At 45.3% G+C, this 16,586-nt stretch overlaps 1 protein-coding gene across 6 annotated transcripts in view; it reads left to right on the plus strand.

The window, feature by feature from the left end:
• RALGAPA2 (Ral GTPase activating protein catalytic subunit alpha 2) overlaps positions 1-16,586 on the plus strand; it is a 91,775-nt gene that overhangs the window by 42,186 nt on the left and 33,003 nt on the right. For 5 of the 6 annotated variants that reach the window (XM_068186276.1, XM_068186277.1, XM_068186278.1 and 2 more), the window contains 7 exons: positions 323-509; positions 1,260-2,031; positions 2,303-2,374; positions 3,362-3,485; positions 4,285-4,440; positions 11,333-11,491; positions 15,472-15,599. In XM_068186276.1, the coding sequence (XP_068042377.1) occupies positions 323-509; positions 1,260-2,031; positions 2,303-2,374; positions 3,362-3,485; positions 4,285-4,440; positions 11,333-11,491; positions 15,472-15,599 (1,598 nt within the window). Of the gene's footprint in view, positions 1-322; positions 510-1,259; positions 2,032-2,302; positions 2,375-3,361; positions 3,486-4,284; positions 4,441-11,332; positions 11,492-11,722; positions 14,495-15,471; positions 15,600-16,586 lie in introns of those variants that run through there. The other variant, XM_068186280.1, reaches the window with a different exon arrangement.

The following is a 16,586-nucleotide window of genomic DNA, read 5'->3' on the forward strand; positions in this document are numbered from 1 at the left end:
ATGCAAAATGTTAAGAAGATAAGATTAGAGATGTAGAACAGACAGGGGATGGTGAAGACAAAGGTAAAATGCTTAAAACAACGAGCCGGGGAAAATAATCTTTGCAGAAATATTTGGATTATTTGAAGTGGGCTGTTAAAATACAGAACAAGCCCTGAAGTGAGCTGTTAAAAGTACAGAATCGGTGCAGATGGAGACTGTTAATTTGGAAATGCTGATTTTGGAGGCAGGTGGATTGTGTAGTGTGTCAGAACTGGGAGTCCTGCTCGCTGGGTGTGTTGGGGACTGTGCTGGGTTGGTCACTGGCTCCGTGTCCCTGCAGGTCCTGCACTGCTGCATCAACGGTTCCAGCACCTACACGCAGCAAAGCCACTATGTGCTGAGCCTGGCCGACCTCTCCTCCTCTGACTATGACCCCTTCTTGCCACTGGGGAATGTCAGGAGCTCCTCAGAGCCAGCCCAGTGCCCCTCCTCCACCGATTTGGGCAACCTGCTCACCGTGGCTGAAGGTAAGGGTGTGCCCAGAGTGTGGGCTGGGTCAGTATATCTGTGCAGCAGTGGGAAATAGTGTTCTAGGTTCCATCTCTGCCCTGGAAACGTGCTTCTCCTTACTGCATGTAGCAACTGTTCCTTCAAAATTGAGCACAGCTCTCTCTGGATGAATTCCATTTGCCTCTGTGATAGGATGTTTGATTTCATTGCCAACGCTGCTCCTTAGAACAAATTCATGTTTAGAAGATGTAAAGGGAAGGAGAAACACTGTAAACCACAGAGAAATAGTTTTACACTGAATATGAAAAAACCTAGAAATGAGATTTCTGGCTATAAAAGGAGCAACATTCCCATGGGAGAAGTGGAGGCACAGCAGTAGCTCAGAGCACAGTCACTTTATGAAATTACTGATGGATGTGCCTGTGCTGAGGGGACCATCTGAGCATCCACGAAGTCTCTCCCTGCCTCACTTTCCCACCTGCCAGGGATGGAGGGGCATTGCTTTGCAGTGATATCTCTGGTTTTCCTTGGCTTTTCTGTGGTATCACCCTCCTGCTCTGATGGCTGTGGGGATGTGGTGAAATAAAATAAAACTGTGGGATGGGTGGGATTTCTTGGGAAGCTGTTGGAAATATTTCCTTGAACAGGAAGTATCAGCAGGTCACATAGGGCAAGCTGCTGCAATGTGGCAGAAATCTGCGCGTGCTCCTTCTGTATTGCCTCTTGCTGCTCTTACTGATCCATTGTGTTTTCCTTGATGGTTTCAGAGAAGAGGAGGCGGAATTTGGAACTGATCCCTCTCACAGCGCGGATGGTCATGACTCACCTGGTGAATCACCTGAGCCACTACCCGCTCAGTGGGGGCCCCGCCATCCTCCACAGCCTCCTGAGCGAGAACCACGACAATTCCTACGTGGAGTCCTCTGAGCTGTGCTCAGAAGTCTTCCGCAGCCCCAACCTGCAGCTGTTCGTGTTCAACGACAGCACTCTCATCTCCTACCTCCAAATCCCCGCCGAGAAGAAGGTGGGCGCCGAGCCGGCAGCGGCGCCCTCGGACGTGCGGGTGATCGTCCGGGATATCTCAGGGAAGTATTCCTGGGATGGCCGGATCCTGTATGGGCCTCTGGAGGGCTGCCTGCCGCAGCGCAGCACGGCCGGTGCCTTCGTCATCTCCAGCGACCCGCAGCAGCATGTCCTTTCCCAGAACGATGTCTCCCAGGTGGAGGAGGGAGAGGATGCCTTGGACCAGCTGCTGGAGAGGATCGGGAGCAGCAGCCCCGAGTGCCTCCTGCACCCGCAGCGCAAGCTGAATGAGCCGGCGCCGCCGCCCTGCGGGATGAGCCCCGAGCAGGAGCGTGCCATCACCGAGGCCCTGCTGCAGCAGAGTGCCCAGGAAAGGGAGTTCATTCTGAAATGCAGCTCAGACTGCAGCATGAGCGTGGCCCGCCAGGAGCCACCGCCTCCTGCCCAACCCCAAGCCTCCTTTTATTTCTGTCGGCTGCTGCTGAACGACTTGGGAATGAACTCCTGGGATAGAAGGTAGGAAGAGAGGATCCAGAATGTGCTTAGGGTACTCTTCTCACTTTTTACCCCTGAATGTGGACATGTTTAAGAAAGTGAGGATCATATAGCTGGGGGTTAGAGCAGACTTTTGAACTTCAGTGATTATTTGAAATAGACACCAATAGATTGTGTATAACAATAATTCTAAGTAATCATATCATGTTAATTCTCTTAGTTATTTAGATGATGAAATACTGTGTCTCCACTGTGTTGCATTTGCCTTCAAACTTTTTCTGTTTATTTTTAGAAAAAGCTTTCATCTGCTGAAGAAAAATTCAAAGTTGCTGCGAGAACTGAAAAATCTGGATTCCCGCCAATGGTAGGTGATGTGTACTGAACATTGATAAGGTTAGTGTTTCCCAAGGAAGAATGAGTCACCAGAACCAAAACTTCATTCCTGTTGAATCCAAATAGTGGTATGAAAAATGGACTGTTTGTTTCTCCAGAGTTCTGTAGCCTGAATGGAGAAGCCATCTGCACTGGCACATTCTCTGTGTAGAGAACTCCAAATCAGTGGCAAAGAATAAGAGATTTTTTTCAAGTTTGCTTTAGCTGAGAGGGAAGGGAAGGGAATCAAATTGATTGTGACCTGGGTACAGCTGATACAAAACAGTATTTTATACAGAGTGATCCTGGTGTCAGGAGAAGTACTTTTGAGCGGTGATCCACCCAGAACTGCTCCCCAGCCAGGAAGTGGCAGAATGAAGTTCTGCATGTTACGGTTTTTTTTTTTTTTTCATTATTTGACATAGAGCTGTTTGAAAAACATCAGCAGCATTGCAGAGTTCTCAGTTTCTTCTATCCCAACAATTTCCACATCAAATGTGCTTTGCATGTTTTCAGATAAGCCAACTGAACCTGTCAGCCTTGTAAAACTTTGCCCAGGGTCTGAAAGTCAATAATGCCTCTTCTGCCTTGTATGTCATCACCCTGTAATTAAAATTCTGTAGATGAAATTATGCTCCCATTAACACCTGTGCCACCTCGCTGTCTGTGCAGTGCTGCACAGATCTGAGTCATTAACCCTGTAATTGGAATTTGGCCACCAGTTCTGTGGCTGATGTACAGGAGGACCAGGCTTGACTCTGCTCTTGGAACTGGGGTGTCTCTGCAGTGAGGTTTTTTGCTGTGGCAGAAAAAGTGGGGGGAATCTGAAAGTGAGTGATGTATTTGTGTGCAGAAAAGAAGTCAACACATGGAGCTAAATGTGGGCACCTTGTCATATGTTTGGAGTGCAGGGGGATCGGAAAAATAATTTTGAGTTGAAGCTTGTTTAATTTTGATTTCTTTTTCCATCGCGTGGCAGTCGTGAGACTCACAAGATCGCCGTGTTCTACATCGCTGAGGGACAGGAGGACAAGTGTTCCATCCTGGCCAACGCCAGGGGAAGCCAGGCCTATGAAGATTTTGTTGCTGGGCTGGGCTGGGAGGTAACAGCCATCATTTAGACAAGCTATCTTGTTGCTGATGGCACTACGCAGTTTTTAATTCACCAAAAAAAAAAATTTGCTACACACTGATGCTTAGCTGCTCTTGCCATGTTCAGAGCACACTGAGCACAGGAGTTCTTTATGAGATGTGTGGGTTTAATTTGCTTTGTCAAAATGGTGTGTCATAATCTAAATGCCATGAACATTTTGGTGTTTGGGAAATCCAGAGTAGCTGTGTATCACATTTAAGGATCCAAGTGCCACAGCAAGATGCAGCATCCTCAAGCTGCTGCTGTTTGGAAAACAAACAAGCCTTTGGACTCAGGCTTGACTTCAGAGAGGTGTTTCTTCTGAATAAACTTCCGGAATAATTTATTCTAAGGGTGTTTTTTCTGTACAAATCTTCAGTTTCTTCTGCAGTTTTTCTGGTTTTCTCTCTCTGCCTTTTGTGATGCTCCTGGAAGTGTGCGTGCTGAGCCCCACAGAACCCTTAGCCAGCAGTCTGTGGCAGAACGCTGTTGTCTCCTTGCTGCTATTTGCTGGAGGGAGGTAAAATAGCTGGATAGATAATGACTCAGAACCTAGTTCAGAGAGATTTACTTTTAGTAAATGTCAAATACAGGCACGGTAAAGACAAATCTAATGGAAAGATCGCAGAGCTGTAGGGGAAGACTTCTTTTTGTCTGGGATGGCTATGGAAACCTAGGGTGGTGATTTCATCAATCTTGAGGGAGAAGCAAATCCTGATGATTTGTCAGTGTTTTCAGACGGCTGCTGTTTGTGCCTTTGGCTCCCTCAGGTCGATCTGTCCACGCACGGCGGGTTCATGGGTGGCCTGCAGCGCAATGGCAGCACGGGGCAGACCGCACCCTACTATGCCACCTCCACTGTGGAGATCATCTTCCACGTGTCCACAAGGATGCCCTCCGACTCAGACGACTCACTGACTAAAAAGGTAAAGGCTTTCCAGTCTGTTTCACAGCACTGCAGTCACCCCTTCCATAAAAGTCTGAACTGAAAGCAGCCTTTGCTGACTGGCCCTGGCAGCCTGTCCCTGCGTTGCCACATGGTGCTCTGCAGCTGGGTTAGCTGAATTAAGTGGCATCTAAATTCTGGGTTCTGAAACACAATTAACATTTCCATGGTAGCCTCAAATGCCACCATGAGTAATAATATTAGCAATAATTTCATTTGTACATTGTCTGCCTGCCAAAACTGCTGTAGGTTGGTAGAACAAAGCAACCAAATGCAGCATCATCAAACCGTCCCGTGTGATGGGAACAGCGAAGTGAAAGAGGGCTGACAGGCTCAGGAGCCCAAGCTGTGGGAACCCAGGGCATGGGGAATATCTCTATGTCTGCCCTGGGGTGCTCTGGCTCCCAGGAGGGCACTGACCTTGACCCTCATTCATGGAGAAAGCTTCCAAATCTTCAAAGGAAACTAGAAACCACAAAAGTGTGAAACAGATCGTAGAGAGTGGTTTAGTATATCACATGGGTGAGAAATTTAGGTTTTAGGATTTTTAGCATAGTGTAGATGGATACAAGATGGAGGGTACAGGGTCTTCTCTTGAGTTCCTTTCTTTTTTCTTCTTCCTCCTTCTTCGGTTTGGGTGGTGTATTGTAATTGGGTAGAAAAATCCACATTGCGGGCCTTTAGGGGTCAGTTATTGGGTTAGAAAGGGAAATAATCTAGGTGTCACTCCTTAATTGGGTAGTTTAGTTTTAGATTAGACTTAAAAAGGCCTTGCAACACGAGGTTGTTAGCCATTTTGTGCTGTTTTCCTCATGCAAGGTCTGGGTGCAGACAGTGTGTTGGAGTCATGGTAAGATAACAATAAAACAAGAACACGAAGACCAAAAAAAATCCTGTGCATCTCCTTTTCCTAATAAAGAACTGCTTCAGGAGGGTTTCCCCCTGCCAGGGAAGCCCCCAGGGAGTTGCCCAACTTGGGGCCTGCAAACTCACACCAAGCAGCCAGCTCAGAGTTCAAGACAGTAGCCAGTTAGGCACAAGTCTGACAGGCAGCCTCTGCTTCAGACAGCCAGAACCCAGCCCAAAATTCTGTTGGTATTGGTACTTAATTGTTTGTCTTTCCTAGCGAGGAGTGATTTCAGATTATGCTGCTTGCCAGCTGCTGCTTAGACTCAAAGATTTTTGGGGCATACAAAATCTCTGCCTTTTAAATTAGGATGGGCAACTTGTCCTGCAGAAGTTGTTAGCATGCATCAGTAATTCTGCAGCAGCCATCCAGTTGGTTTCAGAATGATGTGTGCTTTTCTTTGAAATACAAAGGTGGGATCTCTGATTACTGGTTCTGAAAAACTGCCCAGTGTTTTGTATTAAAGTCAGATCTTGTCTTTTTTATTGTGATATCTGCCATTAAAAAAAAATCAGCAAAATGACGTCTCTCTTTTTGTATGTAACTCTCTGCCTTCATGGGTGCAAGGCTATGGAGAGAAGTACTCTTGAGTGCTTCAGGATGGAGCAGAGAGGTAGTGGTGTGTAGGACAGGGCTGTAGAGTCTCTGTGACCATACCAGTGTAGGATTGTTTGTATCTTTATTGTTCCTGACCAGTATTTGTCCAGCTGCTAGACCAAAACTCCAGTAATGAATGATTTACAGTTGCCCTAGGCAACATATTCCATATACCTGTGCTCCACTTCTTGTACCACGAAAAAATCTCTGGTAGTGCAGCGCACTTATGCATGTCTGAGAGCTGCTGCCATGTCTTTCCCAGATTTAGTTTCCTACACAAACTGTGGCCATTTGTTTAGTCTAACCTTCCCTTGTAAGTCCTTGGTTTTGGGGAAGCCTGGCAAAGACAATGGGATATGGTCTGGCTGTTGAGTAATTCATCATCTGGGAGAGGAGAGCACAGTGGGGTAGAGCTACCACAAGGGGAAGAGTGGGATTTAGCTGCAAACAGCCCACTTATTCTCCTTATTTTTATCTATGTTACGGGTTATCACAGACTCTGAGGCTCTTGTTATTCTATTTGTCTTCTCTGTGTTTGCTCTAAGAGAATTCCTTCTCTGTGAGAAACAGAAACCAAAAGCAGTTAGTAGCTGCCAGTCTCCAAGTTCTGTACTGCCAGGAAACCAGGCCAGCTCCAGCACATGCTGTCTACAGAAAATAACTGCAAAGGAATTGCTCCGAGACCTTTTCAAAAAACCTGAGATCTGCTCTAGGAATGGAACCCTGCAGGGATCAAACTGGGAATTCCAGCGAAAGACAAATGTCTGAGCAGGCTCATGGGCCTGAGGAGCTGCAAGAGTGGCTCAGACCAGATGACTTCCAGAGGGCTTTTCAGTGTGTACTCGTCCATGGTTCCACACACAACAGTTTCATTCAGTTTGTCGCAGCTTCTCTTGTGAGCAAATATGCAGTTCTGTGGAGATCAGCATGGACTGTTGACAGATTTTACGGACCTGCAGTTGTGAGTGGAGAAAAGGTGCATTTCAGAAGCACTGGAAGGTGAACAGCTCTCTGAGCTTAGGTCCTTACCTCACATTGTTGGGGCAGAATGTCCAGGGTAAAAAGATTATTTCTTACTTCATATTTATTACTTCTTGCCATCAATGCTTTTGTTTTGTGGGAGTGTGGGAGAGAAAGATGGAAGCCCATGTCATTCATTCAGTTCCTGCTCCTACAGTTGAACCGTACCTGGTGATATAGGACAGTGGTGCTGGGAGGAGAAAAGTTCATCAGGATGCAATGGGGGCCACAGCTTCTTTTTTTCTTGCCCTCCCTCTGGGAGCTAAGGTTCCCCTAATCTCTGAAATCTTTTTGATTGCTGGGGTTTCTTCCCTGCTTCTTTTGCCTCAGACCAAGAGAGGCTTCATCCCTGTCAGCACACTCCCAGCTGAACAGAAGGACTGACCACCTGCTGCCCTGGGGAGCCATAGCAAGGCCATAAATTCTGGGGGCTGGGGAATTCAGCAGATGTAGTAATTTTACTTAAATATGTTATTGTGGTTCTTTGTTTTTACTGAATGCAAGGATAAATTAAGTTCTGATATGAATTTTCCAGAATAAGTGCATTTCCACTGGGGATGAGCTTGGCCCCTTGTTTTTGTGCAGTAGAGCTGTGATTTGCAGTCTGCATTTTTTTATTTGAGGTATATGCTGTCATTATATTGCTAATTCAGAAGTGAAGAAAGAAAAATAAAAAAGAAAGAAAAAGAGAAAGAAAAACTCCTCTCCAAATAAGTCTTGGCCCCAGCAGAAATCTTTCCTAGTGGAGTAAACAAAATTCAGCTGATCTCTTTTGCTGCTGTAGGGTTCAGCGTCATTGGTTCCAAACTTTATCTGCCTGTCTTGTGGCAAGAGTGAAAATCAATCCCAGGAATGGCATCCTACCACCCCTGTCTTGTTCTGCTCAAATTGTGCTTAATGGTTTAAAGATGTGCTGTCGATTTTCTCAGTGATTTATTTCATCTTCTCCATTGTCAGAGCAGAACTTTTTAAATTCAGAAATCTGGTTGCAACCCCATACTGAACTCTTGCTCCTTTGCTGCAGAGATTTGTTAGCTGGGGCTAGATTAGATTTTTAGCAGCTAATCTGACTGCTGTAGGGGTTTCCAGAGTGGGGACAGAGCTGTGCTATTGGATTTGTCCAATTCATTTGACTCCAGGACTATAATTGCACTTATGTCTTACAAGGCTTTTATGGCCTCGGGCTGGCGAGCAGCAGAAAAACAAATTGGCAGTGATACAGTGAGAGTGAAAGGGAATGAAAGGCACACATTATCAGTCTCCAGGCAGCCCTGCTCTGGCAGGAAGTTTCTTGCTTAATTTACAAATAAAACTTAGATTTTAGGATGGGCACACAGTCGGCCAGACAATGGGGATGTCAGGCCCCACTGTTACTTAGCAAAAGTAGCAGCCATGCCTCCCCAAAAGCAGGAATTCTTCAGTCAAACAGACGACTCCTCTCTGGAGGCAGCTGGCTGTGTAATGCAATTAGAAGGGAAAGGAGGTCATGCTGGAGGTGTGCACCGTGACCAGTGTCAGCACTGCCTGCCCAGGGCTGGAGAGCGCGGCCCCAGGCAGGGACAGTGGGGCTGACCCGGGGCTGGGGCTGTGTCCCTGCACCCCGTTAGCCAAACTAGGGCCAATTCCTGTGCCTGCCGAAAATTCCTGTGCACCGGGGAGGACACGCCGCCGGTGCCAGAGCAGCAGCACCTTGTTGTGCGCAGAGCCATCGCTCCAGACTGGTGGTGGGGTTTGCTTTTAAAACCAATCTGATTTCATGTCTGCTTTGGGATTTTTTTTTAAATGTAGCTTTTTTTCTTTATTCCCCACACCCCTAAACTGCGTGGGGAGCACAGCCTGGAGCTCTGGCTCCACACGTGTTGGCCGTGGGGCTTTGGACATTTCAGCACAACTTGAAGTCCTTCAGGGCACTGAGTTTGCCCCACAGGTGCTCTTTTGAATAAACAACACAGGAAAATAGCAGCTGGCTTACTGTCACTGATGAGATTATTGTAAAGGCTTTTTATCAATGGAGTTACCCCTCAAAAACAAGCATTTTTGATTAATGCCTATTTTTTCTTTGTAACATTATACCTCGTAACTGGTGCTTAAGGATGTGTGGCTTCAAAACAAGGGCAGTAACTCAAGCTCTAAAACAAGTTTCTGGCACACACTGGGGATTGTGGCAGTCTCGTGAGCACAGCAAGTGTTGGTTCAGCTAAGTTCCCTTCTTCACTGAATTTTGTTCTGAAAGGTGCAATATTGGTACAAAGTGTTTGATTGTTATCAGAACAGTTCCTTGGGATCTTAAAAAGGGTTCATCAAGCAGTATTTGGACATATTTTGATGACTGTTTTTATAGCAGTATGTGCGATTTCTCACCCCAGAAGCCATAGGAGGCACAGCAGTACAGAGCCTTTTCTTCAGAAGAGCTGAGCTGGGTTTGTGAATTGCCTTCTGCACCTGGGCAATGGAACTGCCTTATGGAATTTCGTGTCCACATTTATTTGTTGCGCTTCCTTCAGGCAGAGGTTGCTGGGTGCCACCATTGTAGGCTCTCTGTGCTGGGAAGCCAGTGCTGGAGCTGGCTTGGGCTCAGCCTGGCAAATGTGGGCACTTCCAAATCCCTGGTGGGGGTTCCCTGAGCTCAGCTGGGCTGAGCTGGGCCCATCCTGGAGTGGGACAGCCTGGCCAGGCATCCTCAGCATCTGGGACCTGCTGTGCACAAGGTCTGCTCACCCAGATGGATTTTAGGGATATGTCCGACTAAATTTGACGACTCGCTTCTAATCACTTTGGAGGTGACCTGGCTGCACCTGGTCACAGAGTGAGATCAAGGTTTTGTCCTATGTGTAAATTCCTGCTGCCTTTGGTAAGTGTCAGTTCGTGACATTACCAATGTGAGTGTTTTCTTGTGTGTTGCTTTGTTTTTATTAAGCTTCTGCACAGATATCAAAGTGACCACAAGAACAGCAATTTCTACTTGTTTTGTACCTGTAAGAAGCTATAGTAATGGTCTTGTTAATGTTCCTGTGTTTTTCCAAGACAAAAATAGTTCATGTTTTCTTCAAACAGAGCTAAAATTACCTTTATTCATGGGTGTAAATAAAACACAATTATTATCTTCTGTTTAATTTAAAATAAACTGAGAATCTCAGTCCTTCTGGGAATTGAGCTTTACTTCATTCTCCTGGAACATGAATTGTAAGCCGAGTTCACAGTTGTAACTTTTTAAATTTTTTCACAGTATGTTGGTTTTGCGACGTTTCTCTCGTGACTGAGGGGTCCAGTTTGCCACCAATACGTAGGAGTGAAAGTTTTTCCTTCTAAAGGCACTGCCTGCTTCTGAATAGGGAAGCCTCATCAGCACAGTGTAGGCTGATCCAAAGCCTGTTGGGGTTAGTTGTTATTTACCAGTGAAAATCACCACCTTCTTTTCCCTTTTTTCTCTCCCTCTACACAGAAGTAGCAGAGCTTCGTTTTGGCTTCTTTGTTCGGTCTGTTGTGCGCATTGTTCCGGGGGTAGCACCAAATTGGAGGGGGGGTGTCTTTTAAGCTTTAAGTGGGACTTAAAGTCTCTTTATGCTTGGAGCTGGCATTGTGTGTGTGGATTACATTTTAACTTTAAAGCTTACAGTTGAAACCATTGTGTGAGGCTTGTACGTGATTGCCAAATAGTTTTTGCCATCTGTTAGATCACCTCCAGCTCCTCCAGCAGCAGAGCAAACACACACACACACACACACACACACACACACACACAGGCTCTCAGATGCTTTCTGTGTATGTCATGTTTAAATTTTATCCGTATTTCATGCAGCTCTGCTCCAAATGAAAAGGTGTAACTCCCACAGTATTTCCCATTCTTCTGTACTTCACACTGCCCAGATATTTTACTGACGTTTCAGGCAGGAGACCCCTCCAGACATAGTCAGTGAGGAGATGTTTGTGGATAATAAATTCCGTTATAGTGGTTCATGACAGGCAGTTTCTTGACATTCTGAGTCAAGGCATTTCATATCTCTGTGACAGCTGCCTTATTTTAGCTGGAATACAATGCTCTGTTGGTTAATGCTTTGTTCCAGTAATTCAGTTTTCCATCTTAAATCACTGTAGGTAATGTACATTTACATATCATGCTAATGGCTAGTTTGATAATGACTTAATTAAGCCATCAGACAACAATGAGTTCTAAATGAAGCAAATTATTGAACTGATGCTTTCATGAGCAACTGGAGAAAAACAATATTTTAACTTTTCTGTAATGAAATATTCCTGCTATCGAACATTGTAATTCAATTTGTGAGCCATGACCCTTTGTGCAGCGTGGTTATCACTCGATTAATAAAGAGCCAATTTATTGTTGCAGCTCCGTCACTTGGGAAATGACGAGGTTCACATCGTGTGGTCTGAGCACACCCGCAACTATCGCAGGGGCATCATCCCCACTGACTTCGGGGACGTCCTCATCGTCATCTACCCCATGAAGAACCACATGTTCTTCATTGAGATCATGAAGAAACCCGAGGTACGTTCTAGGTGCTTCACTGGCTCTGTTGTGCTGTGCCAGTGAACAGCAGTTCTGTTGCTTTAAGAGGGCTCAGTGGTTTAGAGTTTGGGGGCTGTTTTTTCCCCAGAGAGTATGAAATCAGTCTGTCCATGTCAGGTGAAAGATAAGCTGAGCAATGAGCTAACTTTAAAACTGGACTTACTCATCGTGATCGGAGTGATTGCTCGTTCATTTTATAGCCATACTTAGCGCTGAGCGAAATACTCCAGAATTCTCAACCCACAGAAGTTACTGGGCAAAGAACAGTATTTAAACCATTGTGAATGTCTTCTGAGGCAGTGAAAGCAAACCATTCATGATTTGAGTTCCTTGTGTGGTGTTGGGTCACTGCTGTACACACGGCACCAAGCAGAACCTCACACATCTGTGGGACTGTCATTGTCACCTGACTGAGTGGGATGATGCAGACATTGGACATCCTGTCATCAAACAAAGTATGGGAGGTTCACAGTTGAGACGTTTTTTGGAAAAAAATGCATTTTTTTGCAAAACGTCAGAGGTGTGTGTATGTACATCTGTGCATGTGTGTGAAAAAGGCACTTCAGTAAATACTCGTCTGGTACATTATGGATGCAAAAATATGCATAAAATATACTTTGTGAAAGTAGTCATTGTGATAAATACCTTTTGCCTTATACGAGGGACAATATTTGTCCAAAGGAATAGCCAACTTTGGTAAATGCCTCCATCATACCCCATATTGACCAGGTGTAGACACTATTTTTTGAGTTGTGCATGATGGAGTTGTTGGATATTGAAAACCAGTGCCTTGTCAGTAGACATTTCAGACTTGAAAATTTTCTAATAGTGGGTTGTTGGGGTTTTTTTTACGCTTGGTGTTGAGCTGTGCAGTTTAGTTTTTGAGCATTTTAGCTTTTAGCTTTTTTTAATGTTCCATCAGGGAAATTAGAATTTAGTGTTAGGAACACGCTTGAGACTTCTCTGGAGCGATGGAGAAAAGCTGTGTCATCTTACATGTTAGTCAAAACCACCCGACGGGCAGCCAGAATAAGAGCTAACTGGAAATTTAGTGTTATCCCTACATTTAAAGTACAAACCATTACAATGTAATAAAATTAATCCAGACATTTCCAGGCCAAGTGTGGCTGACCTTTTGTTCACCAGCTACTGACCCCAGGGTGAATGAACGAGCCTTGCAGAGAGAAATGTCTGTTGTTTGGCTTCAGTCCCTGGCATTTAAATTGCATTCCCTAATCGAATGAAAAGGCTGTCCTCTCTATCAGGTTACAGAATCCATGGCAACATTTGGCCTTTTATATCCATAATGTTAGCCTTTTTGTTTGCAGCCAAGTAGAGACACCTGGAGCAATGTTAACATTAACCGCTTTAGCATTAATAGCTTCATTATAGAAGAATTTCTGATCAGATAGCTGTTACTTTTGTTATATTGCTTCAGCTTGTATTGTTTTCATTTTTGATCTCCCTGCTTGGCAACGCAGCAATGATTTGCAAATTTTTTTGTCTTGATTAATTAAGCAATATAATTATCAGGAACTGTGCTGCAGTCTTTGCCCAACAAAGCTTCGGAGGGAAGACAATAGTAAGTCTGTTAGTGTGAATGCATTCCATGCGTCACAGATGCACGAGGATATTGGGAACAATGAGAGGAAAAGCTGCCTGCGAGAGGGGACAAAGCATGCCAGGCAAGCTCCGCACTGCACATACCGCCAGGGACATGCTGAGGGTTCCCTGGGACACAGATGCCTCGTTAGATTGCAGCTCGTCATCAGAGATTAATTCTCAGCCATTTGGTACAATAATTTACCTATTCCCCACTCTTTTAACTAGTGCTGCTTGCTGTAGAGAGGAAGTCTTTGTGCTCAGAAGGTTTATTTAACCTTGCCTACTTTTACTGCGGACAACAGAAATAAAGGTTTTGCTGTTGGAAATTGGAATGAAGCAGGTGTTTGCAGTGGGCTGAATATTAATTTTTGCTTCACGGATAACTTGCAGTGACATTTGGAGTACTCACAGAAGGGGATCTTTCCCTCTATTTTTTTAAATTGATTCCTGTCAAAGCTGGCTGATTGTGGTGGCCACCGAAGCCCTGTTTTCCTGGGCAGGGTGTTGGGTGCCAGATTCGGAGCGGAGCCGAGTGGGGAGTGTGCCTTGCACGTTCCACTGGCCTCCCCCCCAACCCTTGTTAGGGCAGAGCCCCCGTGCAGATGGAAGCTGACGAGATGCAGCTCCATTGACTTTAATGACCCTTGGCAAGGCCGCTGTATGTGCTCAGGATTGAATAATTCCGAGCCCTGTGCATGCATGTGGTCCGGCTGTGTGGCGCTCGGATCGAGGCGGGCTCCAAAGCCCTCGGCTCTGCTGCTGCTCTCCCCGGCTAGGATACACCCACCCTGTCCCTGGGTTACATCTGTAAATTCTGTAGTGCAGTGGTGAGAAAGTCTGCCCCGCTCCCCAGTTCCTGGTGGGTGTGAAACTGTGAATACAAGTGCTGTAAGCAAAATGTACTTGTCCAAAAAGCCCAGCAGGGAATTTCCCTGCCCCAGTAGCATCTGCTGATCTGACTTTACATGTCTGGTATTTGTGTGGTGGTATCACTTTAATACTAGTATGTACTTAACCTCCTTATGTGTACTTTTGCATTCTTTTCTCTTGCTGTCAATGCTTCTAGACAGTGCATGGGATGAAAATTTCACTTAAAAACATTACTGCCTAGAGAGGCAAAACTTGATGCTCCATAATGCTATCATTTTGGTGGCATTGATTTTCTTCTGTCCCCTTCCCTTCCAACTGCCTGGATAGCAATGCCAGCAGTAAATAAAAAAATTAAAAGAAGGCAAAACCACTATGGAAACATTTTACACTTTTCTGTTTTATTGGGGGGTGGGTAATTATTTTAAGTAAAGGAATGACAGAATAAGTGTGTGCAGGGACAGCTGTCATTTCCAGATGTTACATTAAACCAAAATTTCTTCTGTAATTCATTGCCACTTCTAATTAGAGGAATTCCCTAGATGCAGGGGATTTATATTATTCCCTTTGTCCATTTATTGAATGACTGTCACAGTCGCCCACAAGCAGTTGGAGAAGAATAATAAAGGGTATTTATTTATGTGATAAGCCTCTGTACAGATGGAAAAAATCCGTAGCTTAAATATTGATAATTGTTGCTGGCTTCTGTCTAGGGCTTTAGTTGGGGGGTTGGTTGTTTTCATTTTGAGTCTCTGAGAAGGAAATCAATCAGGTCTGTTTTGTGTCTGCCGTTCTGGACACGGTTTACTTTTAGAAAGCATCTCTTGTTCGTAGTGTGGTCTTTATCTGCAGAGCCTTAGGTCACCAGAGGATGTCACACAGGGGTTTCCTGCGGAGGTGGCCCTGAAGGAACAGCATTTGGGTACCTTGACCCACTGGGCTGGGCCCATCTGTGCCTGTCCCGACCCTGTGTCCTGCCCTTGAGAGAGCTCCTGCTCTGCCATCTCCTCTGCTTTCCACACACCTCCTTGTCTTGGACCAGCTCAAGGTTTTTTCTCTTCTATGAAGTCCACGGAAGGAGTTTATAGAGGATTATCTGAAGTAAATACATCTTTGCAAAGCCTCCTGGCAGTGTTGGAGTCAGCCAGTGAATCAGGGTCTCCTGTTGGGATCCCAGATGGAAAACAACTCCTAATATTCACTGCCAAAGGCATATTGATTGCAAATTCATAGATGGCCTCAGTTTCTACATCACCAAGCTCGTGCTTAGCCAGCAGAATGTTCTGAGACATGTGGACATGTGTGTGTCTGTGTAGTGTGCTGAGGGCAGTCAGGGGGAATTTAAACACTCACCAGCTTGGGAGATGAATGTCACACTGCAAGTCTTAGTGTGGAAAACAATGTGGTCACACTGTTGTCATGGCAAAATGCTGTACCAGTCTCCTGCAGTGGTTCTGAAGCCTGCTTTTCTGTTTTGGGGCACCCAGGTGCCGTTTTTTGGTCCCCTCTTCGATGGCGCCATCGTGACTGCGAAGCTGCTGCCGAGCCTGATCTGTGCCACGTGCATCAATGCCAGCAGAGCTGTCAAGTCCCTCATCCCACTCTACCAGAGCTTGTATCCTTTCTCCATGGGGCGAGGCTTCCCTTGGTAGGGTTCTCACTTGGAGCATCATCCTGCAGAGAGGTAGGCTGGGATGAAAATCCTTCCTGTTTGATTTCATTGGTAAAGGTCAGAGCTTTCTTTGCATCCAGCTGGATGTTCTCAGTGATTCACGTCCAGCTGCCATCCGGCGTTTTCAAAATAGAATGGTAACGTCACAGGAGTCTCTCACCAGCAGCTTCTGTCTCACTGCTGGTGGGCTTGGGCTTAGCACTGGTGCTTTGATCTGTGAGAAATGGTAACTCCCAGCTTTCTTTCACACTGATAGAAGTTGTGGACTGTGTATGTCAGGCTGGTAGCCAGAGCTCAGCCATGCTCTTATCATCTCCAATTAACTTTACTTGGACTCTTTACATTAATAAGACAGATAGGATTTGTCCTCAGATACAGATGTTTCAGTTCCCAAATTCCAGTTTCTTTCCAGTCACGCCTGTTTGGGCAATTTCAGAACCTGTTTTCCACCAGTGGCTGGAAGGTAGCTGGAGGATGTGCTTCTCTGGGACAGGAGTCGTGACACAGACTGTGGTTCTTGGGTGCTACACAGACCCACAGTGTTAGCAGTGGTTTGCATCCATGCTGGGGTCTTCTCATAATGCCATCATAGCTTTCATAGCTTGTTTTGCTAATCACATCACTTACCTCAGGACAAACACTCACTGCACTTTGCTTTCTCTGGGGAGCATTTGATTTGAGTAATTTTCTAATCACGTGACTTTGAGAAAGAGTTTGTGAAATGTTTTGATCTTTGAAAGAACATTGAGGGATTAAAGATACACATTTTTAAAACATGGAATATCCTCAAGTACTCGTTAGGGTTTTTCTTAAAAATTAAACTAAAATAAATAAATTCTATCCAGTATTCTTTGTAAAAGTCATTGGAGATTAAAAGTAGCATTGCGGTTAAATAGGTTTGTGTTAATAACTAATTGTGTACTCGCTGTA

The sequence above is a fragment of the Anomalospiza imberbis genome, chromosome 3 (assembly GCF_031753505.1).
Source record: "Anomalospiza imberbis isolate Cuckoo-Finch-1a 21T00152 chromosome 3, ASM3175350v1, whole genome shotgun sequence".
Lineage (NCBI taxonomy): Eukaryota > Metazoa > Chordata > Aves > Passeriformes > Viduidae > Anomalospiza > Anomalospiza imberbis.